At 37.6% G+C, this 25,582-nt stretch overlaps 1 protein-coding gene across 4 annotated transcripts in view; it reads right to left on the minus strand.

The window, feature by feature from the left end:
• TNPO3 (transportin 3) overlaps positions 1 to 25,582 on the minus strand; it is a 75,589-nt gene that overhangs the window by 10,758 nt on the left and 39,249 nt on the right. For all 4 annotated transcript variants that reach the window (XM_037512987.2, XM_054692649.1, XM_037513008.2 and 1 more), the window contains exons 8-19: positions 23,511 to 23,657; positions 20,644 to 20,751; positions 18,856 to 18,947; positions 16,595 to 16,734; positions 13,613 to 13,804; positions 11,101 to 11,192; positions 8,817 to 8,893; positions 8,459 to 8,519; positions 7,034 to 7,174; positions 3,741 to 3,857; positions 2,810 to 2,904; positions 1,000 to 1,156 (exon numbers count right to left, since the gene is read on the minus strand). In XM_037512987.2, coding sequence (XP_037368884.1) covers positions 1,000 to 1,156; positions 2,810 to 2,904; positions 3,741 to 3,857; positions 7,034 to 7,174; positions 8,459 to 8,519; positions 8,817 to 8,893; positions 11,101 to 11,192; positions 13,613 to 13,804; positions 16,595 to 16,734; positions 18,856 to 18,947; positions 20,644 to 20,751; positions 23,511 to 23,657 — 1,419 coding nt within the window. The remainder of the gene's footprint in view (positions 1 to 999; positions 1,157 to 2,809; positions 2,905 to 3,740; positions 3,858 to 7,033; positions 7,175 to 8,458; positions 8,520 to 8,816; positions 8,894 to 11,100; positions 11,193 to 13,612; positions 13,805 to 16,594; positions 16,735 to 18,855; positions 18,948 to 20,643; positions 20,752 to 23,510; positions 23,658 to 25,582) is intronic.

Here is a 25,582-nt window from a genome sequence, read left to right on the forward strand (position 1 = left end):
ATACATCTATTTCTAGTATATTGGGGGGGGAACCCTGCTTTTACTTTTAGTTTACTTTCTTTTCTGTCCTTTAACTGCCACATTTCTTAACTAATTAGCCTATTCACATACCTGCTTACTTCTTCACCGCTTCCCCTATCTTCTTCTTTTTTTAAAAAAGATTTATTTATGCATACAAGAACTGGGATACAGGCCAGAGGTGTGGGGGATGAGAGGACTCACCAGAGACAGAGTGGGGAGCAGAACAGGCAGATCTACTGAAATACACTGCTGAGGGGAGCAGCGGGGGAGACAGGAGAGGTTTGCTGTGCCACATGGGTCACCGCCCTGGCTGGGCACTGAACGGTGCTGCAGCAGTGGTTGCGGATAGCTTCATAGTGCTGAAACTTAACCCCTTGCACCACCAGGGAGGCCCCTCCCCTTATCTTCAATTCTACTCCATATCTAACCAAAATGTGTATTTGAAAACTTTGTAAATAGGTCTCTTAATATCTACTAAACACCTAGTGTTATCCTACCTTTTCTGAGTATGACTCCTACATACCCTAGTTAGACTCTTCTCTACTATCCAATCCATCAGAACTCTAGTTTTGTCTTATAGACCCATTTAAGTCCTTCTTCCAGAAAGATACCAATCCACTTCTGTCCAAGAGCTTTCTCCTCTTTTGATCTCATAGTAATAAAGATTTTTATCATTTATCTGACAAATACCACTTTACTGCTACTTATTTCACTCTGTACCTGCTTAACTCTTCAACTAGACACCAAAAGGCTTGGAAATTGAGATGATATGAGACTGTGTTATACAAATTATAACACTTAGCACAGGTTGTCTTAAACCTAATAGTTGACATTTTGGCAAGTGAATGATCCACTATTGTATATGCCTATCAACACAAATCAAATAAGGAAAGTACTATTTTCCCCACAAGGAATGAGGAAGAGATATGAGAAGTCAATGAGTTGCAAAGTCGAAATGGTTATCATGTTTGTACTTACATCATTGGCTACCCCTGTATGGATGAGGTCTCGTAGGAACCTCATGACACTACAGTTGGCATCCCGGTGGTCCAGGGTAGTGGAGGCAATGGCCCACTGTAAGATAGGAATGACCACTTGGCTCCTCAGCAAGGTAACAGGGCTACGCTGAATGAACCTGATGTGGAAAGACAGAGTAGGTATAAATGACAGGATTAGGCTATAAAGCAACAAGGGTAAAAATCAAACTATGGAGATAGTAAAAAGATCAGTGGTTACCAGGGGTTGGGGGAAGGGAGGTTGAACAGGCAGAGCACAGTGGATTTTTAGGGCAAACTATCCTGTATACTACAGTGATGGATATATGTCAGAAATTTGTTCAGAGCTATAGGATATATAACAAGAGTGAACTCTTAAACTATGGACTCGGGGTGATAATGAGGGTTCATCAGTTTTAACAAAGATACCACAATCGTGGGGGGTGTTAATAATGGGAGAGGCTGTGGAGGCCAGCAGGAGATACACGGGAATGCTCTACATTTTCCATTCAGTTTTGCTGTGAACCCAAAACTGCTCTCTTATTTGAAAATAACATCTACAAAAGGAAAAGAAAAAGTAACTAGGGCAAGGAAGGGGTCATATTTTAGATAACTACATGAAAAGATATATTCCCTTAAGTAAATTTTCAACCAAAATTTTATAAATCAAGTCAGGTAGATTCAAGGCAGATCAATCAAAAGGGCTTAAAAATAGAAACTCTCTAAAAAGTCAAGTCTTAAAAACCCTAGAATAACATTTCCCAAACTACATTTCTTAGAATGCCAGTTCCTAGGATGTTAATAGGAATTCCTCAAAGAAAAGGTTGTATAGCAACTAAATTCAAGAAATGCTGTTTCTTTTAAGTATCTCTTCTGCTGTTGTTTTTGTTTTTTTATTTTACTATAAGGCTTCTCAGATCCTCTAAAATGTACATGAAGCATCTCAAATGATAAAGGAAAACAGGTCGACAATCCACCCAACAGGTCTTTCATATCAATTCAGAAAAAAAGTTTATTGTAACCTCTTCAAAGACCAACAACCAAAAATGTTTAATATTCAAAATCCACAGATGAAACAGTCAAGTGAGTGCTATATTTGTAAATTTTATATAACACAATTACATATTTAAGTCAATACTACTCTATACCTATATATAATTGTAAATATATTTATTTGTATTTATATATATCCAATATATTACATATATAACATATATGTAACAATGGCTTTTTAAAAAAAAAAGTTTTTATGTTCACTAACTGATTTGGCTTAAATTTTCTTAGCTGACAAATTTCCTGGCAAGGAATTCAAAGACTAAGCAATAAGTGAGGTGGCAGGCCAGGGGTAGGGCTTGGAAATACAGTACCTGATAACTTCTAAAGCACCTTAAAATCCTAAAAAACTATATGATTATTTCTAAAGGATGCTAATCTTCTCAAGGAAAAGAACAAAAATAAAGCATGACATCACAGTAGCATTAAAATTTAAAACCAGTGGGGGCTCTAGAGATTATCTAGTCTAGTATTTTGACCAAGCTCGTTTTTATTGTCTTGTACATGTTCCCTTCTTCATGACGGTAATTCAGCTACTTTCCCTCTGCTCCCAATCCACTCCTCTTCCTCACTAATGAGAATATTCTGTCTCAGAATTTAACATTGGGTTAGGAATCATTAATCTACCTACTCCACTCACCTCATTCTACAGAGATGCAACAGTGAAGTATTAGATGATAAGACTATGCAGTGATGGGAATGAACAATAAAGGGAAGGGTTGTTCTTCAGAAGGACTGACCTGGTGGCTAGCCTGAACAGGTCATCCACGGTGTCAGGGTGATTCTGTAGCCCATTTTGTTGTTCTAAGAGCTGAAAGGTGGGGATGCACAGTGCCTAAAACAGAATAGTCATTTTAAAACAAATGCTTATATATAAATGTCACAGTATTCAGACTTGCTAAATATCACAACACATACAAAAGGAACAAAGAGCAGAACCACAGTTGGGAAAAGAATGATGAGAAAACACACAAATCTTTCAGTTGGCAAAAAATTTTCATATATAAAAGTCGACATTTTAGAAAGGATTGAGTATAGATTTTAGTAAATTAAACTGGATAAATGGCACTTCAAATTTTTACAAGTTTCTGACAGTAAAGTCTCTGCCTTATGTACTAGATATGATCTAGTTTACCAAGAGAGCAGATGAAGATTTAATAACAGTAACAATGTCATTTTTTAAGTGAAGACACCGTGGGAAAAGGAGCATAATAACTAAACTACTCAATATTTCCCCTCCACCATAACTAGGAGGGGGAAAACCATAGTTTTCCAGTGAATGCTAATTAACCTAAAACCATCTCTACAAAGAAAACTAGTTCACTGGCTGTTTCAGGCTTGAAATAAAAAAACCAGAATCATACTTAAGCTTGGAGGGCCTTTATTTTAAATCCATTTGCCCACCTCCCAAAAACCTTATAGACCATGGTAGGCAGTAATACCTGTACTAAATCATTATGTCCATGTGGTTAATTTCTCTTTCACCCTCCCAGGTAGATCTATCCAGAGAACAATTAAAAAGTTTCTACCTCCCAGTTTTTAGGAAATAACATGCATGGGGGCAAGAGGAGACATAAAGCAGCAACAGCAATGAAGACAAAATGAAGAACATAGTGTTAAGCCTTCAGACCCGCCATCCCCCATGAATCTATACTGTAAAGAAAAACACACCTGGAGCATGTCTAATAGTCCCTGTCGACAGCCCTCTTCCATGCCATACTCATCCACAAGGATACTGCCAAGGTAGAGGAAACAGGAATGCTGATGTACGTGGTACACATTCACCATCTGCCAAGGGAAAAACCAATTCAAAACCAATTCAATTGTGTTTTTCTTTTTTTTTAATACTTTTAATGAGTAATCCTTTCTTTTCTTTTTCTTTTTAAGATTTTTTTATTTATTTATGCAAGCACTGGGTACAGTCAGAAGCGCGGGAGTATGAGAGAATTCACCAGAGCCAGAGCGGGGAACAGAACAGACAGACTGACGAAATACACTGCTGAGGGGAGCAGCGGGCATGGCAGGAGAGGTCTGCACGCCATGTGGGACCCTCACCCAGCAGCCAGGGATCGAACCGGTGCTGCAGAGGCTGCGGGCAGCTTTGCAACTCAGCACTCAACTGCTGCGCCACTGGGGAGGTCCCCAATTCAATTCTTTACCCCTCAAAAAGTATCAGAGAGGGCCTCCCCTGGTGGTATAGCAGTTGAGCGCTGGGCTTCGAGGCTGCCCGCAGCCTTTGCAGTGCAGGTTCGATCCCTGGCCGCTGGGCAAGGGTCCCACATGGCGTGCAGACCTCTCCTGCCACGCCCGCTGCTCCCCTCAGCAGTGTATTTCATCAGTCTGTCTGTTCTGTTCCCCACTCTGGCTCTGGTGAATTCTCTCACCCTCCCGCGCTTCTGACTGTACCCAGTGCTTATATAAATAAATAAATATTTAAAGGAAAAAGGAAAGAAAAAAAAAAAACAAAACCAATGGAAAAAAGTATCAGAGATTGTTCTCTTTTTTTTTTTTTTTTGATTGTTCTTTTCTCTTGAAGGCAACATAATAAAATGTGTGGGCACATTTTTTGAAACACAGAGTCCAATTCCTCAATAACTTTCAAGGCTTTCAGCTTTTATCTTCCCAAAACAATGTGGTAAAATACTTCAGGCTGGGGACCTCCCTGGTGGTGCAAGAGGATTATTTATTATTATTTTTTAAGATTTATTTATTTATGCATACAATAGCTGGGGTACAGGCCAGAGGTGTGGAGGGTAAGAGGATTCACCAGAGACAGAGTGGGGGTGCAAGAGGTTTAGTCTCTTAGTAAGAAGCTATCGGCAGCCACTGCAGCAGAGTTCAATTCCTGGCCAGGGAGCTAACCCACATGGTGAAGCAGACCTCTCCTGTTTTGCCCACTGCTCCCTTCAGCAGTATACTGCAGTGTATTTCAGTCAATCCACCTGTTCTGCTCCCCACTCTGTCTCTGGTGAATCCTCTCACTCCCCCCACCCCAAACCTCTGGCCTACACCCCAGTATGCTTATAAATAAATAATAAATAAATACCCCAGTATGCATAAATACATTAAATTTTAAAAATCTTAAAAAAATTTCAGGCTGGAAGTCATTAGGGAACTATTATTCAAGGCTAGAGTAATATCTGCAAAACCCTAGCAGAGTATACTTAATTTCCCAACACCTGAAGGTTGCTCTTATTTGCACTGAAAACAAATCTTTAAAAATACAGATATACAGCCATGGAAGAGACAAGTATTAAATTCCCTTATTAGAGGAGTCTGTGAATGCACTGTTTACATTCTGAGTTGCTTCTAAGCCCTGTATTTAATCTATTAAGTTAAAAAAAAAAACCCACAATAAAAGAAAATAACCACCTATTACTTATAAACAAAATATCTGGATCTCACCCAAATAAAAATTTTATTACACATGTTTGAAGTTAAATGACTTGTTTAGGACCTTTACTCTAATATCCTCCAAAAATTGAGATACCTGTATATTCATGTATTTAAAGTGTCATCACAACACGAATGTACCAATCATATTATGTAAATTCAACTCAGTGAATTTTGTTGTAAAATAAAGGATAAGACTTGCTGACTTTTATCAGCATATACCTTAAGTTCGCTGTTCGCAAACTTTAACTTAAATGGCCAGGTAGTAAAAATTTTAGGATCTGCTGGTTATATAAAGTCATTTTCTGACTCTTCAATTTTGCCATTAGAACACACAAACAGCCAATAGGTAATATACTTCAATGAGCATTGCTATCTCTCAGCAAAACTCTATTCCCATAAGCTATGATTGGATGGCCTTTGATTTATGGAATTTTTAATAATTTTCATTTTTGTCACACATGCTGACTTCAGAACACACTTCCCATATGAAGTGTTAACACTATGCAGTTGGCCACATACTTGATTAGCAGGAATAAACAAAAGAGCAAAGTCAAGAGAGTGTCCTCCCACAACAGAAAAAAGACATTAAATCAAGTTATATGAAAACTAGAACACACTGCCAGGGACATGTGGTCAAGCTGGACACAGCCTAAATGCAAACTGTTGTACTCAGGGCACTGTAAATGCAGAAAATCATTAAAAATTAAAATTCTAATTTAACACTTAAGGAGGCAAGGTTGTGCATGCGCTAACTGACATTGCAGTAGTACTACCCACCGTCTGAAGGTCAATGCTTAAGAGTAAGGCACCCAGAGTGCAGAATTTAAGGGACCACCCAGTGTTGGGGTCAGCCCTAACCAGGTGGAGAAAGGTTACCTCAGGTCGGGTGGGTGTGGTCTACCTGCAGTAGTTTTCCTCACAAAGAAGGCACTTGGTCAGAGTCCTGAAAATACAGCCCCTGCAGGCACTCTGCCTTGCCTTCCTCAACTGTATGCCCATGGCTTCTCACGTGCCTCCATCTGGCCTGGCTAACATCAACACACATTACTTACTGACCAAAGTCACTAGTCACATAAGTGTCTCATGTGGAGTAGTTCTAGATGTGAAAATGTTTTTAGAGACCCTCACACAATGAGTTACACTATCATAATAAATTAACTATAAATCTTGCTGAGCGAGACATCTGGTTCTTGACAGGTACGACTAATGTGAACAATTATGGCCAATATAGAAGAAAATTCCTTCAGAACAAACAGCAAAGTCTGACTTGTCACAATTTTAAAAGTAAAATTTAATATAAAAATGCTTAGCATTGGTATACAAGAGCTGAGCATTAATAAAGTCATTTTCTTCCTGACTTCACAATGGAATGTGATGCTGTTGGGATTATCTCTAGACAGAATAGATTACAATCTCCCTTATAAATAACACACCTACCACAGGCACTAAATATTTCTAAATTTTGTGTTTATAAATACAAAAGTATTACATTTCATCAGAATTCTTGTTCTAAAGGCTTCCATTTTAAATTCTGTACATTTTACATTTTCCCTCGCAGGGGGACTTACCTGTGTAACTAGTGGCTGCAGAAGTGCTGCAGATCCTTTGCCTACACAGCGAACAGCAAAGCGGAGGCATCTGCAACAACGCTCTACAATCCGATTATCAGCCCGGTGCTTATTTAGTGTCTCAGATAAAACTGGCCATATCTGAATCAAAAGTGAAAGAGCACAAGAAAGAAAATTTAGACAATTAAGAGGTTTAAAAAAAAAAAAGTTTTCATGCTGATAACAAAGGAGTTGGTTTGTAAGTAATCTGGAAAAAGCTTCCTTTAAGGAACAAACCTGCCTGATTCTGGTCAGCGTGTATATATGTGGTTCAATCACTAATCACCACTTTTTTTTTTAAATGTATGTATTTTTTCTTAATATATTTTATTTTATATAATTCTTACATCATTTTTCATTTTTCATTTTTCACAATGTATGCATTTTCATTTTGGTTATATTCCCCATACAGTTCCGCCCCCCTTATTTTGACCCTAATCCCTCCTCTCCTCCTAAAACCCTCCCCTGTAGTGTGTCTCTGGTTTATACCTGCTTGCTGATTTTGATTTTTTCTTTATTATAATTAGTCTTTTTCCTGGTCCCTTATTTAGGTTTTCTAAATTCCTGCTAAGAGTGAGACCATCCAGTATTTTTCAATTTCTTTCTGGCTTATTTCGCTGAGCATGATCCCTTCTAGCTCCATCCATGTTGCTGCAAATTGCATGAGTTTATCTTTTTTGATTGCTGAGTAATATTCCACTGTGTATATATACCAAATCACCACCACTTTTTAAGGAAGCACAGCAATTCTTTAGAATAGGATTAGTGCATGTCTAACTTTACTAAAACAAAAAGACACACATTTTCCTGAGTCAGGAAATCTTTGGGCTTCCTGAGTCAGGATGAAAAAGAATTAATATGAGTTACATAGAAAGCAATATTTAAAGATAGTTCCAGAAAGTTGTGAGACCTGGAACAGATGGACAGAGTGAAGGAAATGGGATCATTTCCTTAAGGATACTTGATATTTCCTCCCTCAAACCTGAAAAGCACTTCTCAAAACATGCCATTTGATCTTTACATTCCCCTCAGGGAAAAAAAAGTACAGGGAAAGTATATTATCAACAGGAAACTAAAGCCATGAGGCTTAACTGGTCTTGTCAAAAATATTTATGAGTGTTGACTAGGATCCTCGAAACGCTAGGAGTCACGAGGTTGTTCTCTCTTTACTTCTTTGACCTTTCAGTGCATTTCCCCACAGGCTGTTTTGTTAACAAATCTAAAATAAAAATTGTTTGAATAGTTCTTTTCCTTTTTTTCATTTCAACCATATCAATAAAATGAATCTTCTAAATGAACCCAGAAGACAGTTCCTTCTCACTTTAGTTATCCAAAGCCTTATAAGTCAAAAAGAAAGACATTCCACAAACATCCATTAGCACTTACTTCCTGTATGACTTTTTGGCATGGATGAGTCTGTCCATTTTCCACAATGGGATTGGTGTGTCTGGGGAAAGACCACAGACCAAAATAATGAAAGAAGAACAATTTCATTAAGGACCACAGAATCACTGATCTACAAGCTAAAAGAATTACATTTTTAAAAGATTTTTTTGACAATGGTCTACCATGAACAAATTCTTAAGAGTTTGCCTTTTCCCCAAAGTTTCAGGCTTAATTAGTTTCCTAACAGGAGATTATAGCAGTACTGAAAAATTTGAGAAAAAAACACCTTTTTATTTCAAAATATAATGATCTCATCTGCGTGTTTAACCCAAGACAGGCATTTAGTATTCCTTTTTACCTAAATATTACTGCAAGGCGATCTAAGAACACAGTGGGATCGGAGGATATGCCATTGCTGGGCTCCTGAGACAATAGCTGAAGAGACAGAGAGACAATCCAGTCATTATATATATATACAGACATACAGAAAAACCCTGCAACATGCATCTTTACACAGCAACCTCCACCTCAATCTCTGCTTATTTCCTTATAATAGTTTCCTGAAAGTTACTCAAACAATGCAAGCTTTTAAATTAATATTGCCAAATTACTTTCCTCCATCTTCCTGAATTCCGGCAAAGACGGCACATGACTACATTTTATTATGTGAACACTGGTGGGTAAGAAACTATCATATACTTTTTTTCCACTTACTTTTATTATGAGTAAGGTATTACATATATATATAACCTGAAACATGTTATAAAGCAATGTCACTTCAATAAAAATTTATCAATTACAAAGATATGCCAACACTCTACTTCCACAGAAAGTAAATTTAAAGCTTTTAAAAATCAAACGACTTTATCTGCTTAGAACACCTGTATCACTTCAAATTGTATTCTGGTAGACTGAAAATCAATGAGATATTAACTTTATTAAGGAAACCAGCTTTTCTCAGTCTGAGAATAAAGGTCACACCTTTATACACAATGGCTCCCTTCATGTGTTCCCCCCCCGCCCCCACAATCTAAATCATAGGTCCCAATGATGCCAATTTTTCCTGCTTCTGAGGAGACTGAAACAGCATTCAGATGATTCCTCTTTCAACTCTAAAATACTATCAATCTGTAAGTAGTGTCAGCTTTATGAGACCCAAAAATTCACGCATATTTTATCACTCTATAGGTTTCCCATTTGTCATTTATATCTTCTCTCCAAAACTGTTGCTGCCCAGCCTGAACAGTATGCACTTTCCTCTTCATGGCACAACCAGATTCTCAGACTTGGTTAGAAACCTGCTTTTACCTTTCCCACATTGCTCAAATCCCATCAGTTGCTAAGACCTATCTGTTCTGCTTCCATTCCCACAGCAACATGTATAAAGTAAGCCTACAGTTCAAGACCGGGGGGCGGGGAAGGTGGAGGGCTAAAAAGGGATGGGGCACAACAGGACATGGTGGAGGACTGTGGGTGTCTTGGTGGTAGGTGTGGTGTGGTGACATGCATCTGAGGAGGTGTGATCCTCTGCCTTTCAATCATAGCGTTAACCAATGCTACCTCAATTAAAAATATACATTCAAAAAATATATAAAAAGCATTTAGTTATTGGCCTCCCTGATAGTTAAGTTTCAGTACTATGAAGCTATCTGCAGTCACTAGAGCACAAGTTTGATCCCCGGCCAGGGAGCTACCCACATGGCACAGCAGACCTCTCGTGTCTCGTCCACTGCTCCTCTCAGCAGTGTATTTCAGTAGATCTGCCTGTTCTGTACCCACTCTGTCTCTGGTGAATCCTCTCACCGCCCACATCTCTGCACCCCAGTTCTTATATGCATAAATAAATATTTAAAAAACTCATTAGCATAAATTGAACCTTTTTTATTCTGGAAGCTCTTCTAAAAAGTATCATTGCTGGGTATATTATTAATATTTTTTATATTTTCTTTTTTGTTGTATATCACATAGCATATCCCAGCTATGCTATTTTGAGGAGATCTTTGGAATGCTGATTAACTCTTCATCTACATATTAAATAATTTCTAAGAAAAAAGCGTGTTAAAAATTTCTCACATGAATTACTAGATGATTACTTCTACTTAAAAGATATATACTTTATATATGACGTACATTTCACTTTATATTCTAAAGTTTTAAAATTATTATAGTTTTATATTTTAAAATAGAAGGCAAGCTGTCTCAAATTTCTTTTTCCTAAAATTCCTTAGAGTACTTCAACCAGCTATCATTGGAGATGAACGCCAGAATCACGTCAAGGTCTCCTAAAAATCCCATCGGTGTGTTCACTGTTATTGTACTATAAATGTAATTTGGGAAGAGCTGGTAACTTTATAATATTTTTCAAGGAAACATGGTAGATTATGGCTTAGGATGCTAACTTGAATGGTGTTTTCCCCATAATATCTTCAAAGTAGTATTTCTGATGTGGCAAAAAAATCTATTGATCTTGGAATACTTATTTTGTATACGTAGCTACTTTGACAGATTTATTAATTTTAATAGCGTCAGTCCATTCTTGACTTTCTAGGTAGATAAAAGATAACCTGTAAATATATGTTTTTTCCTGTTTAACACACAAATATTTTAGATTTGTTTTACACACCTTATTTAACTGAACTCACCTTTTTCAATGCCATAACCTGAACAGAACATAGTTCACTAAGACATTCAGTAATCTTATCCAAAGGTAATCTGGCTAGGACAAGTGCTGTCCCTGAAAGACAAAGTAAGGTACCAATGAAGAAAATAAAAGCCGAACTGAGTTAACCCACAAGTCTCCATCAAACGGGTAACAAAAAGGGTAACCAGTTCCATTTTTTAACTAAGATAAACACAGCTTCTTAAATTACAATATTTTGCTATTTATGGTTGGTTTTAAGTTAGATTCCCCATCTCCTTCCCCTTGGTTTTAAGTAAAAGCCAGCTAATCCACTTCCACTGCTAAGTTCTCCTTAGCAGCCTATTGTTTTTAAGCTATTTAAATGTTTCTCACTCTGATTCTTCAAAGATTTATAGAAGTAGTCAAAGCTACTTTCACATAGCACAGTACTATGGTGCTCAAACTTCCCAGAGATTCTGAATTAGTGAGTATTGGAGAGTCCTTATTTTTGGTAAGTACCATAGGCAATTCTTATCAGAGCAGTGACAAATGATATTTTATGAAGAATGGGTTGAAATTAAGAGATTTAATTCTAGTTCTACCAAAACAGAATTAATGCACTTAGGTAAGCATTCTGTCTGCGTTTGGTATCTTTATCTGTAAAATGAGTGGTTTGAATAGAAAAGTTAAGTTTACCTTTCATTTTTTAAACAGTAGCAAAAGCTTCCTCTTCTCCCCCCAACCCCCAAAATACAATCTTAACTTGAAAATCCAATAAAATATGTTAAGGGAAAAAAAAAAGCGGTAGTTAGGTTTTAAAGTGGGACTAGATGGTCCAGGCCCTTCCCACTCAAGTCTCCTGTCACAATCTCTACCAACTGTCGATATATTTCCCCGAAATCCAAAGTATTACACATTAGCCTAGGTACCTTCTAGGTCAAAAATCCTTAGACTATGATTTTTTTTTCCCCCATCTCTTGAATTCTCATTCAACAAAGGAGAACTTAAACCATAAATAGAATATAAAAGCAGAGTGAATTTTCCTGGGCGTTTGTAAGTCATGGATAAGTTAGACTTACTTAAAAGTGGGGGAATTTAACTTAAATGATTTTTTTCTTTTAACTCATTCCTATTTAAAAAATTAAAAAGATTTTTTACATATATAAGATATTATTGATAACAGGAATTGCCACATTCTACCACACATGTCACTTGAACATCAAGGTAAAATTTCATCAGAAAAGGTGGCCTGGGGTTAAGTCTTAGCGCTATCACCACTGCAGCCTGAGTTCAATCCCCAGCCAGGGAGCTAACCCACAGACGGCACAGCAGACCTCTCCTGTTTCACCTGCTGCTCCCCTCAGTAAATTTGCCTATTCTGCTCCCACTCTGTATCTGTTGAATCCTGCCCCCACCCTGCACCTTTGGCCTACACCCCAGTTCTTGTATGCATAAATAAATCTTTTTTAAAAAATTCACCAGAAAAGGATGAAATGTCAGCAATGACCATTAAATAGTAGTTCAGTAGTGAGACTATTTAGCTCTCAGTTAATGCCTTATTATCTATGTCTCTGAAGGCAAATAACAAAATCACATATTACAAAAAGAAATCTGTCTTGGATAAAGCATAGTTACACTAACTGGAAAAGAACCTGGTCACAGAAATGAGACACACTTAAGGCTATCCAATCTTGCCAAAGCTAACTGTTAGCCATGGCACAGAGGTTTAAAAGATACTGTAGAGGACACATAAACCAATTCTCTATTTAATAAGCTTCAATCCCCCCTAAATCAATAGCTATAAGGAATTCATTACCTCACAGGACACCCCAATCTGCTTCCTGAGAGTTTGGTTATAACTTTTTTTCTAGAGCATTTTTTCTAAAATCAGTACATTACCAAAAATTGATTACTCATAAAATAATGTTTCCATTTTCAAATGACAATCTTACAAATATTTAAAAATAGCCACCATGTTTAAAGTCTCTTCTAAGTCTTCTTTCCTAGGCTTTATATTTCTAGTTCTTCTATTACTGAATTTCACCATCATTCTGGCTGTCTGTCTGTGAACACTATTACTCAGAGTAAGCTGATCAGTAATGATTAAAGACCTAGAGATCTCTAATTTCATGACCCTTGATTTCTACTTATGAACCAGGACCACTGATTCAAGACCAAGACCCTTGATTTTTACTTATGGGACACTCCCTCTAATTTCCATTAACTTTTTGGGAATGGTAATGCTTATAAGGGCTCTCTTTTTAGTTTTTCCCCAGTTCAAAAGGGAATGTGTTGTTTCCACCCAAAATCTACATTGTACCATACACACTGCAAACAGTTTGAATTAGTTATAGTGCCTTAGAATATTCTAAGGAAAGAATTTATGGACACATAATCAGAACCTTCCTTTCTGAGTGGAAAAGTCATCTCTCCCATCATTAAGCACACTGAAAAAATGAGTTATGGCTGGTATAGGATAATCCCAAGAAATGGCCTAAAGAAGACTGTTCTTGGCTAACATCTTAAACAAATACCTTTAAGCAAGCCCACAGCAGCTTCTGGAGACAACATGAAGGAATCAAGGGAACGGGCAATCTCCAAGAGTCCATTAAAGTGCTGAGCCATGTGATCTCGGCAAACAGAGCAAATGTTATGAATGGCTTTGGCTGCAGCAGAAGCCAGAGGCTTTTCACACAGTCCTTTCATCAAATAGCCCAACACTGGGTCTAGGGGGGGAAAAAAAAAAAAAAAAAACATATAGTAGAAATTACACACCTGAAACTCAAAGAAAATTTATAGTTTGTTAGAAGTCTATATTCCTTTTTGTTGTAAGCGAAAGAAACATTTAAAAAAATGAAATGTGTTCAAATTCCAACATATAAAAATGAGTTGATCTCACTGAAATAGTGTTAGAAAGCCCTGAACTCTATCTTTTCATTTTCCATTTCTTTCCTTAGGGCAGTCAACTGCTGGTTGTTGCTAGGGCTTCATGGAGCATAGTCTGAAAACCAGTGACAGTTATCACCATCCAAGCATGAAGAAGAGAGTGAAAAAGAAAGAATGTAAAGCTCAGAGAGTTATCATTATACTCAGAAATGAATCACTTGGTAAAAACAGCCTACATTATTAATCAGAATAATTAAGGTTATCTAAAGCTAACAATTTTATACTTGCTTCTTATACTTACAAAAGGTCTTAAAACCATGCAGGTGAATCTTCAGCACTTTTAGATGAATTACGTTTTTACGACTGCCAAATATAAGTGTTCCAAGAAAATGGATTATATTATAAAGGTGAATTTCTATGAGGCAAATTCTACTTATCTCTTACATTCCTTTACAAAAATCAGAATGCCTTTCTACGGTAAAACTGTTAAGAAAACTCACAGATGAGTACTTCACAATAACTTCATAGAAAGCCATAAAAGAACTGATGTAATCAAAAGAACAATGTCTTAAGGCCCATTTAAAACACTTAACTTCATTGCTAGTCTAATAACCAATCTGAAGCACTAATCCTCTGGCCCTTCCACAAAAAGAGTCTGTTTAGCCTAAGGAAGTAGACAATCAAGAATCTAGAATCCAGTCCAGGGACCTCCAATACCACAGACTTCTGTGATTCTCAAATTGAATATTTGTGGTTTTGACTATTCTAAAGTAAGTGTGGACATGTAGCAATTTGTCTTACTGTCAAAGCACAAATTTGAATGAGACTGCAAGGTGGTATTGAATCAAAAGTTTTAACAACAAATAAACCAAACCCGTTTTGTTTGTGTGGAAAATGGTTCAGAAAAGAAAACCAAATGCTGTACCAGTTAATGGAAGTGAAGAAATCTAGGGTTTACAAAAATAGCATTTTGAAAAATTTTAATGGTATGTTGAACTTGAAAGTGGCTCAGCTATGACATGAGCATGTCTGTCATGTGTTCTGTATACACAAACAAGATCACGTGTAAAATAAAATAAAGTCAAAAGGCGCTAATAAAGATAAGCATGGGAAACACCTCAAATTTAATGATATGACACTATCTACAAATTTGGGAATTCCTAAAATTCCTAGCACATATCACTCCTTAAAGTCAAGAAAGCCTAATATAATACTACCCTAGAGAAATGATTTAGTCTTTTTTTTTTTTTAAAGATTTATTTATTTATACAAGCACTGGGGACAGTCAGAAGGGTGAGAGAATTCACCAGAACCAGAGTGGGGAGCAGAACAGATAGATTGACGAAATACACTGCTGAGGGGAGCAGTGGGCACGGTAGGAGAGGTCTGCGCACCATGTGGGACCCTCGCTGGTGGCCAGGGATCGAACCAGTGTTGCAGAGGCTACAGGCAGCTTTGCAGCCCCGTGCTCAACCGCTGCACCACTGGGGAGGCCCAGATTTAGTCTTTTTGGGGTTCATTAGCTTATTTGCAAAATTAGGGGATTAGAAGAAAAGATTTCTAACTTCACTTGCAATTTCAAAGTTATTTATATGATCTTTAATTATTTATGCAAATCAGTAAGAGGGGTTATATAACCCAACACTCTCATTTTAATTTGTACTTAATTAGCTTCAGATGACAAGTCTAACTTTTGAAATAGAGCATACATAAAACAACGAAAAAGCCTCTCTTGCTTTAGTCTATTAGTTAGTAGCTTTTAGATTACAACTACAAGAAAGTTTGATTAGCTCAAGTATATGCCAAAGACTAACAAAAACAAAAATATTCACGCTGAAGCAGAGTTCTAAAAGCAAACTTGAAAAAAGAAAAATAGAAGGGTGTGTACATAGAAAATGGTGTAAGAGCTGCTGTTAGACTGGAAATAGGTACCTGGTAAAACAAATAGAAAAACAGGCCTTGAATTTGCTTTTGCTTTTCAGAAAAATTCTAGAATTGTTATAAGACACTAAATCCTTTCTTTCTAAGGAAAAAATAATCATAAGAACCAGCACAGATTTGGGCCTCCCTGGTGGCGCAGGCAGTTGAGTGAAGCACTGTGAAGCTGTCTGCAGCCTCTGCAGTGCCAGTTCAATCCCTGCTGGCCGCAGATACCCACATGGCGCAGCAGACCTCTCCTATCTCACCCCCTGCTCCCCTCAGCAGTTTATTTCAGTCAGTCTGCCTGTTCTGTTCCCCACTGTGTCTCTGGTGAATCCTCTCACCCCCTGCATCTCTGGCCTGTACCCCAGCTCTTGTATAAATAAATCTTAAAAAAAAAAAAAAAAAAAAAAAGAACCAGCACAGATTTACTCGCATTATTACATTTTAATTTAGCCTCATTTATCTTACTGATAGGACTAATAAATGATGAGAGAAATGTGAAAAAAAAAAATAATAAAAGCAAACTGACCACATTATGTTATGTCAAATAAACAATAACTCACAGTATAATACTTCTCTCAGTGCCTAGAAACAGTCTACCTGTCAAAAAAGAAAGCAGGAATGCCAGAGTAAAGTATGAGTAAAATATGAGAGAGAAAGAAGAAAAATCAGCAGTCAGAGCTGTAGAGGGGAGACTTCACACTTACCAAGGAACTGAGGATTTCGGTCAACCACTTCACTCATCTCTCCAACCAATTCGATGCTGGTGTATCGCACAGCTGTATGTACAGTCTCTGGGAGACGAACAACTCCTTCTAGGACCTCCACAAGTGTTGGATTGTTCTCCCTGAGTACAAAAGACAAATACCCCCAGTTACTGATTTCAGAGGTTATGGTCTGCCCAAATAAAAGGCTGCGATGACACAATTATTAAAGGATTTTTCATATATAAATAACTATTTGGATAAAAGTGCTAAACACCTGACCCGAAAGTTTGTTAAATACTCAAATAAAGGGAGAAAAGACAAACTGAAGACATGATTGTTTCAGGAAAAGCATACTTCTCAATTTTCTGAATGCCAAGATAGTGTCTAAAGACACATTCTGCTATCAAAAAAGGCATTTCACTGGGCCTCCCCTTTTGGCACAGGTGGTTGAACGCAGCGCTGTGAAGCTGTACGCAGCCTCTACAGAGCTGGCTCGATCCTGGCCGGCCGGGGAGGGTCCCACATGGCACGGCAGACCTCTCCTGTCAGGCCCACCGCTCCCCTCAGCAGTGTATTTCGTTAGTCTGCCTGTTCTGTTCCCCGCTCTGTCTCTGGTGAATCCTCTCACCCTCCCGTGCATCTGGCCTGTACCCCGGTTCTTGTATAAATAAATAAATCTTAAAAAAAAAAAAAGGCATTTCACATTGGAGAGGTAGCAATTACTGAATCTGTTTGTTCCTATATCTGCAGTACCTAGAACAGTGCCTGGCACATAGTGGGCACACAATAAATATTACTGAATGGCTAAATGAATAATTCTCACAGACCACTTTCTTTAGTTGTTATTCTCCAAAGGATTTCTTATAGCAAGATACTGCAAATTTCAAAAACACGTAAGTATGGGTGGGCCAGCTCACTAACTAAAGGAACAAGAACACAAGCTGCAGGAATAAGGAAAGGTGCCCAGACTTGGAACACGAAAGAAAATTAAGTTAACTAAATATTTTCCAAAGCCTTAATGTTTCCCCCTTCACTTTTTTTCACTTCCCCAATACACTGGCAAAAATTTCTTCAAGAAAAGTGAAGGATGTCCCCAAAATGGTAGAACTTAATCCAGAAATGAAAGATGTTTAAAATGTAAATAATATCTTGGATTACAGGAAGAGCACTTCCTACCAGTAAACTAAGTCTGGAAAGTCCTTTATATTTACTGAAAATACATAATCATGCTCTTCCCTCATTTATACCTTATATTTCCTGGAGGCACTAGGATAATTATTGAGAAGCTCTATCCAGCTTTTTTCAAACCAGCACATGGGTTAGCATATTAGTGATTTTAAAAGTTTTCAGACTGTCACTGAAGTTCCAAAAGATCCAAAATAGGTTTAATAGTAAATTGTATGGTATCTAATTCGGGAGCAGTACTTCTCAATAAAGGGAGACAAACCTATCTCTGAATATTTACTGTATTAAAAATATTGAAATGTTTCATTGACTAGGTCTCAAAGGCAACTAAGAAAGAAGTCCAGTACTGTTTATAAACACAGGCCTCAACCATCTCTCCAATCAAGACCCTACACGGAATTCAAATGTAGGTATCAGACAGCAATACAAGAAAATTTAACCAGTATCAATTTATAAACTCACAGCATGAAGTAAATTGTTTTTGTGGATTTGTGTTAAGAACATAAATAGGATTGCTATGCTAAGCAACTAGAAGTCAAATTACAATAATTTAAAATTTCCCAATGGCAATAACAAAGATAGAGTTGCTTTTAGATTTTTACTACTATTTTAGGTGAAACTGTATCTAAGCCTTGCTGCTTTGAAACTCACAAATGAATCTGTAAGGCAAAAAAAATATATAGTTATTTGTAAGAATAACTTATCCAAGGGTCAGAAAAGCAGGTGAGAGACAAATTAGTGCCTATTCAATTGCTTTTAAGTACCAAAAATTTAACAGTCTAACAAATATTTTATTATACCAACATATACAAGGGAGTCTCAGTTGCAAAAAGAAATCAGCATTTCTTTTCCCAACATCAAGAACAAAATAATTTTAATTCTAGGAAATGTGACTAAAACATGAATATCAGCAATGCATGCTATTCTGGACTAGGCTCTAAATGTCAGAGGACTGGGCATTATAGAAGTAAGAAATTTTAAGAGTTTCCAAACATATATCATATAAGAGAAAATGGTGTTATTTTCCTTCCTTTGATATTTAAGACTTCTCAGCAAAAGACTTATTAGACACTCACGGATCAACACTCTTTGCTATAGCAGCCATGATAAAGAGAACCGCTTCTGTCACCTCCCATGGTGGGTTGCCTTCTTTCAGAGTAGAATATAACTAGAGAAGAAGAGGTGGATTATGGATCCATTAAAAGGAAAACAGAATAGAATTCCAAAACAAACAAAACAAAAAACCCTATTAGTTTAAACCCAACTCCTGTTTCTAAATCTAATTAACTATCTGTCAGAGCCAGAGGAGAATATTATTTTCACTTTTCACATCTTCTCTAACTACAAGTAACTACTATTTTAATATGTGAAATAAACCCATTTAGGTCTCTAAGAGTTTACCAAGATTATCATCTGTCCAAACAAATTGACTGTAGGGGGAAAAACAAAACATATTACATGAGTATCTTTTTCTGGTCCTGGAAATAACTGATAAATACATAAACACACTTAAAATTGAAATATAAAGTAAATCTTCTCTATATACAATGGCTTATATTCTTATATTGGCTTATATGCTTGTCCGTGTCAACACTACTAGTGTAGATTAAATTCCTAAAAAGTAGCTGTTCAGAAGCACCTATCAAAATACCACGTCAAAGTGAGGATTTAAAAAAAAAGGAGTCCAGACTGAATACTTGGAGATGTCTAGTCCAGAGATTTCCGAGGGCATATCTCTCTGTGGAATGTGACTACATGCTAGTCCAAATAATTTCTGTAGTCAAATAAGACACTGCTAGGTAAGATAAAATTAAATAATTCTCTTGTAGGACTTCATAAAGCCTTTTAATATACTATTTACGTCATTTCCCATTCTTAGCTGATGACAGAACCTGACTCCTCTCACAAGAATGTCTTATGGGAGGGACTGGTGTTCAACAGAATACACCTCAGACAACACTGATAATTTATGCAAATTTGTAAACTAAGGTCTAGAAAAGAACAAGTGGGAGAAGAGTTGAACTGAAATCCGAGCACTAGTCATCTGCCTGTCATCTGAGCATCTCACTGAATCTGCTTTCTAAGAATCTCCAACCCTCTGAAGGTAGGCCAATAAACTTTGCTCAATATAAAGAAAAACAGCTATAATTTCATGAATATTTTATAGTTCAGAGTATGCCCCCAAATAAACAAACGATCTAGGTTACAATAACAAAAAAAATTAGATTAGTTCAGTATTACTGACAAAGTAACAAAACCAGTTCTTCAGAGATCAGAGCATGAACTAGGGATATGAACACCACCTCATATTATACTGCTAAGTGATGTGGAATGGTGATGATCACAGCCTTATGATATAAAATGTTACTTACTGATTGTTAGGGAAACAGAGGACTATGAGTCTTCTACTCTAGTACTGTCACCTCTAGGATGAAATTGCATAGGAATATAACCACAAGTGTGGACAAAGGAAATGCCAAATAACTAAAAGAATTGCTGGGAGCTGGTACATAATTAATTATTAAAGCAGAAATATTTCCCTGTTTTTCACAGCTAAGCTCAAATTCCCTATAATTATCCTGGGCATTTTAAGACTTATCTATGATATTCCATCCCAACTGGGCAAATGGATCAGCTGGAGTAACAGAGTAAACCAGGATGGAATCATCTAAGACTGCAATTAGCTCGTAAGATACTAAATAAACATAGCTACTATATGCCAGGCAGTGTGCTAGGCATCTGCACAACCATTGTCACTTTTAGTCATTGAGATTGACAAAAAAGATGAAATATTTACAGAAAACAGAGATGAACACAATTAAAGGGGGCTGTTAAAACTGGTAATAATCTCCAAATGGACTTACCTGAGCAAAACACTCCATAGACCCAATTAAGAAAATCAAGTCTTTCACCAGATCTGATACCCTCATTCGGAACTCCCCAAAGTCATCAGTTTCCTCTGGAACCCCTTCCTAAAATTTCAAATGAGAAAACATTTGTTTTAATCTCATCAAGATTTTCATTGACCTTTATAAAATCAAAAAAAACCAAGCAAGTCATTAAGCAGTCTGATCCTCATGAACAAAAGATAAGCTGCCTAAAGTATTCTTTAGAAGACTTATTTATCTATGCATACAAGAACTGGGTGTAGGCCAGATGTATGGGGGAGGGGGGGGCGGTTTTCACCAGAGACAGAATGAGGAGCAGACAGGCAGATCTACTGAAATACACTGCTGAGGGGAGCAGCGGGCGAGACAGGAAAGGTCTGCTGTGCCATGTGGGTCGGCTCCTTGACCAGGGATCAAATTCATGTTGAAGTGGCTGGAGACAGCTTGACAAAGCTGCATCTTTAACCCCTGCGCCACCAATGAGGCCCAAGATGCCTAAATTACAAGGGTATTTCACTACAGATCTCCTGAACTTTTAGGTCTATCAAGTCAGTACAACTTATCCTCTTCCTTTACTACGAGAAATTTCATCTTTTTTTTCACTTCCAGTCTATATTTTCCCATATTGTTGAAAAAATTTGGAAAGGTAGGGGTTGGGTAGGACCTAGAAGAGGTGGTAACTTAAGGGTTCATGAGCCTATCTGGATATGACCCAGTTTTTTAGTACTGAATAAGCCTCTGAAAAATTATGGTTCAAGAATCTACCAAAACCAGCCATTATCCTATTAGTAGAATTGTGACAGAATTTTATATAGGTGAACAGACACATAATAAAACAAGTATAGTGAAATATTAACGTTAGACTTTAAGTGGGAGATACACATAAAATTACTTTGGAAGTATTTCACATTTGCTGTGTATCTGAAATTTTCCAAATATTTTTTATTAAAAATAAAGACCATTTGGGGGCCTCCCTGGTGGCCCAAGGGGTTAAGCACCACACTATGAAGCAATCCGCAGACTCTGCAGCACGCGTTCGATCCCCGGCCGGCCAGGGAGCAACCCACAGGGCGAAGCAGACCTCTCCTGTCTCGCCCGCTGCTCCCCTCAGCAGTGTATTTTGGTCAGTCTGCCTGTTCTGCTCCCTGCTCTGTATCCGGTGAATCCGCTCATCACCACCCCCTGCCCCCCACATCTCTGGCCTGTACCCCAGCTCTTGTATGCATAAATAACTTTAAAAAAAAAATAAAGACCATTTATATTTTGTGCTTCTTAAATTTTTCCTATTCCAACACACTCCTGTGAGTAAACAAAGGCTTACCAATTGTGAGATGGTTAAGGGTATGTAGAGGAACCTTGGACCATGAATATATGGGGAAAACCCCCGGTACTACTAAGAATTGCTGGTCTATCAATAGTTCAACTTTTCTGTTTTAATATGAAGAAATTAAAGTCAAAACTGAGGAGGAAATGAGGGCCATCTCAAATGACAAAATGAATTATAAATTATACACTTAAAGGTGTAAGGAATTTCTTGCAAAGTAAATGTTGCTACGGAGCTAGCAAAGGGAGAAAGGGGGATCAAGTAAGAAGAGCCATTTAAGTTAGTGTGGCTTTTATTTACATGATCAAGCTTCCAACTAAGATGTAGCTAAAAAGATTCCACAGTTAAAAAAAAAAAGAAGCTTGGACTAGGTCATCACTAAAGTTCTGTACAAAATGTCATGATTCAAAAGACAATGCTAATGTTAAAATGAAGATACCTCTCTGGTGGCACAAGGGGTTAAGCACAGCACTGTGAAGCTATCCGCAGTCTCTCCAGGGAGCAACCCACATGGCACAGCAGACCTCTCCTGTCTCACCCGCTGCTCCCCTCAGCAGTGTATTTCAGTCAGTCTGCCTCCTCAGTTCCCCACTCTGTCTCCAGTGAATCCTGTCACTCCCCAAAACCTCTGGCCTGTACCCCAGTTCTTGTATGCATAAATAAATAAATCTTTAAAAAATTTTAAAAATAAAATGAAAATACTAGACAATTTTCATGTTGGATTTAAATGTAAAAAAATTTTACTATAGGTTTAGGTTAATGGACAGGGATTGAACCAACCAACCAAAAGGATAAAATTAATGCGGTAAAATCGAAAGAGTCTAAGCAAAGTATGGAAATTGAAGAATTTTCCAACGGACTTTTTGTATTTCTAGTATACTTTCTACTAAGCAAATAGATTTTCTATATTTCCTTTTAAATTATAAAACCAAATGTAAATAATGTAAGGAAAAATGCATATTTTTGTGCCTGTATGTGGGAAATGTGTAGGTATGTAAAGCTCACCCTCACACCAATACCTCACTTTTGTGTTTAATCCAACCACCTTTGTTACTCTATTATAAATGTAAGAGAATAAAATTTTACATGAGTTTTTTAATTTAGCTTACCAACTATTGATATTTCAATAGGCATGATTTTTAACTGCTAACAGTCCATCAGGTTGCTACATCATAATTTATATCTTTTCTTACACTGTTGTACATGGGTTCATCATTTTTTACTTTTATAGATCATACTTTGTATATAAAATAACTATTTTCTTCTTCTGCATAATTACTTCAGGTAAATTCCTGGGAGAAGTAGCACTGGCTCAGTGGGAGTGGTTTCTTTCTACATAAGCCCAATATTCTTCATTATACTCATATTAACTTCTTCAGTGTAAGCTGTAGGATGACAGAAAAACTGCAGATTTCATTAGCTTTATTCTCTACCTTTTCTGTTACTTTTCAAATCAGCACTGAAAAGAGGAGTGCTGAAATTAAGAAATTAAAATCTGAGGTAGGGGAAAGGAACTTACATGGTCTGGTTCCAGCTGGCAGTGTCGAGCCAAGGCATGAAGCAGCCTCTGAATGTAAGCTTTGAAGATACCATGAATAACTTCATCATTAGTTTTGTACAAATGCTCCCCTAGTCGGTACCAAAAGTTAAAGGAAATTTCTACTACCTGTTAAATTAAAAGAGAAAAAAAATGGTGTATTTGCAAAAAAGGAATGAAAAAGACAGTTTTATTATTAGGAGGGCAATAAAGGAAAGAAGATACACTTTTTTTTTTTTTTTTTTTAGAGGCATGCTTTATTTATTTGTTTGCTGGTTTGTTTGTCTGTTTTGTTTATACATGCACTGGGTATAGTCAGAAGTGCGGGAGGGTGAGAGAATTCACCAGAGCCAGAGCTGGGAGCAGAGCAGGCAGAAGGACCGAAGTACACTGCTGAGGGGAGCAGCGGGCGGCAGGAGAGGTCTGCACGCCATGTGGGACCCTCCTCCGGTGGCCGGGGAGCAGCCGGGGATCGAACCGGCACCGCAGAGGCCGCGGGCAGCTTCTCAACCCAGCGCTCAACCGCTGCGCCACCGGAGAGGCCCAAGATACACTTTTAAATAAAATGAGGGGAACCAGTTAAGAAGCCACCTTTTTCTAGAACATATATTATTATCCCCCAAATTATCTTCCCACGTTAGGCCCAACACTCCATTTAGGATGCCTGGATTTACATTTCTTGGTTTTTTTGTTTTGTTTTGTTTTGTTTTTAAAGATTTATTTATTTATACAAAACACTGGGTACAGTCAGAAGTACGGGAGGGTGAGAGAATTCACCAGAGCCAGAGCAGGGAACAGAACAGACAGATTGACGAAATACACTGCTGAGGGGAGCAGTGGGCGGCAGGAGAGGTCTGCGTGCCATGTGGGACCCTTGCCAGCGGCCGGGGATTGAATCGTCGCTGCAGAGGCTGTGGGCAGCTTCGCAGCCCACTGTTCAAGCGTTGAGCCACCAGAGGAGGCCCTACATTTCTTGTTTAATCATAGGGTAGTTTGTCCAACATTATACTGAATTCTGAATTTACAGCTTTCTTTTGAAGTTATTTTCCCCAGATTCTGAAATCACCTTCTGTTCGAGATTAGAAAACCTCTGAGCAGACAAACTATAATGAATTCCTGTACACAACAACCTCATGTCACTTTTATTCACCCGCTTTCTTGAATGAGGGGGGAAAGAAAGAAAAAGCATGGGCTTTTGTCGATGGCTTATCTATGGCACTGTTTGAAGGAATGATTAGTAGCCAGTGTTACACTTCCACCCCCAAATGTTCTGAGTTTTATCCAAATCTAGATAGCCAGATGAGATTATATTAAACCAATAACCTTCTGTATAACAGAAAAGGACTGAGAATCATAGGACTACTATGCCCCATTCTAAGAGGGACCCTACCACCTCTTTTCCCACCAGGGATCCAAAACAGAGCTTTTTAAAAAAATACCAGGGGCCTCCCAGTGGCGCAGCAGTTGAGTCCTGGGCTGCGAAGCTGCCCGCAGCCTCTGCAGCGCCGGTTCGATCCCCGGCCACCAGCGAGGGTCCCACATGGTGCATCAGACCTCTCCTGTCTCACCCAACTGCTCTCCTCAGCAGTGTATTTCAGCAGATCTGTCTGTTCTGCTTCCCAATCTGTCGTTGGTGAATCCTCTACCCACCGTACACCTCTGGCCTACTCCCCAGTTCTTATATGCATAAATAAATAAAAATAAAAATAAAAAAATACCAAATATGCCAAGGAATTCTTTCTTTGGGAACTGGGAATTCTTTCTCACTTCCGATATTAAGTGTTAGCATGAATTAAAATGTCTTAAATAAATGGAAGAGATTTTTTTTAAATCTAACAAACTTTAAAGGTAGGGTGCCAGAAATTTTGGAATAAAGGAGACTTTTAAAATCCTTTCAAACTTCCATCAATAATTTGGAGAAAAATTTTAAATGTTGTCTTGAGGTAGTTAAGATTCAGTGGTTCTCTTTAAGCTCTAAAGTTCCAGAGATTCCATAATGAAAATGCATACATTGTGCAAAGATGAAAAATAATGTAAGAATTATATAAAATAAA

Source organism: Talpa occidentalis, unplaced genomic scaffold, assembly GCF_014898055.3.
Source record: "Talpa occidentalis isolate TD23 unplaced genomic scaffold, MPIMG_talOcc4v2.1, whole genome shotgun sequence".
NCBI classification, from domain to species: Eukaryota; Metazoa; Chordata; class Mammalia; order Eulipotyphla; family Talpidae; genus Talpa; species Talpa occidentalis.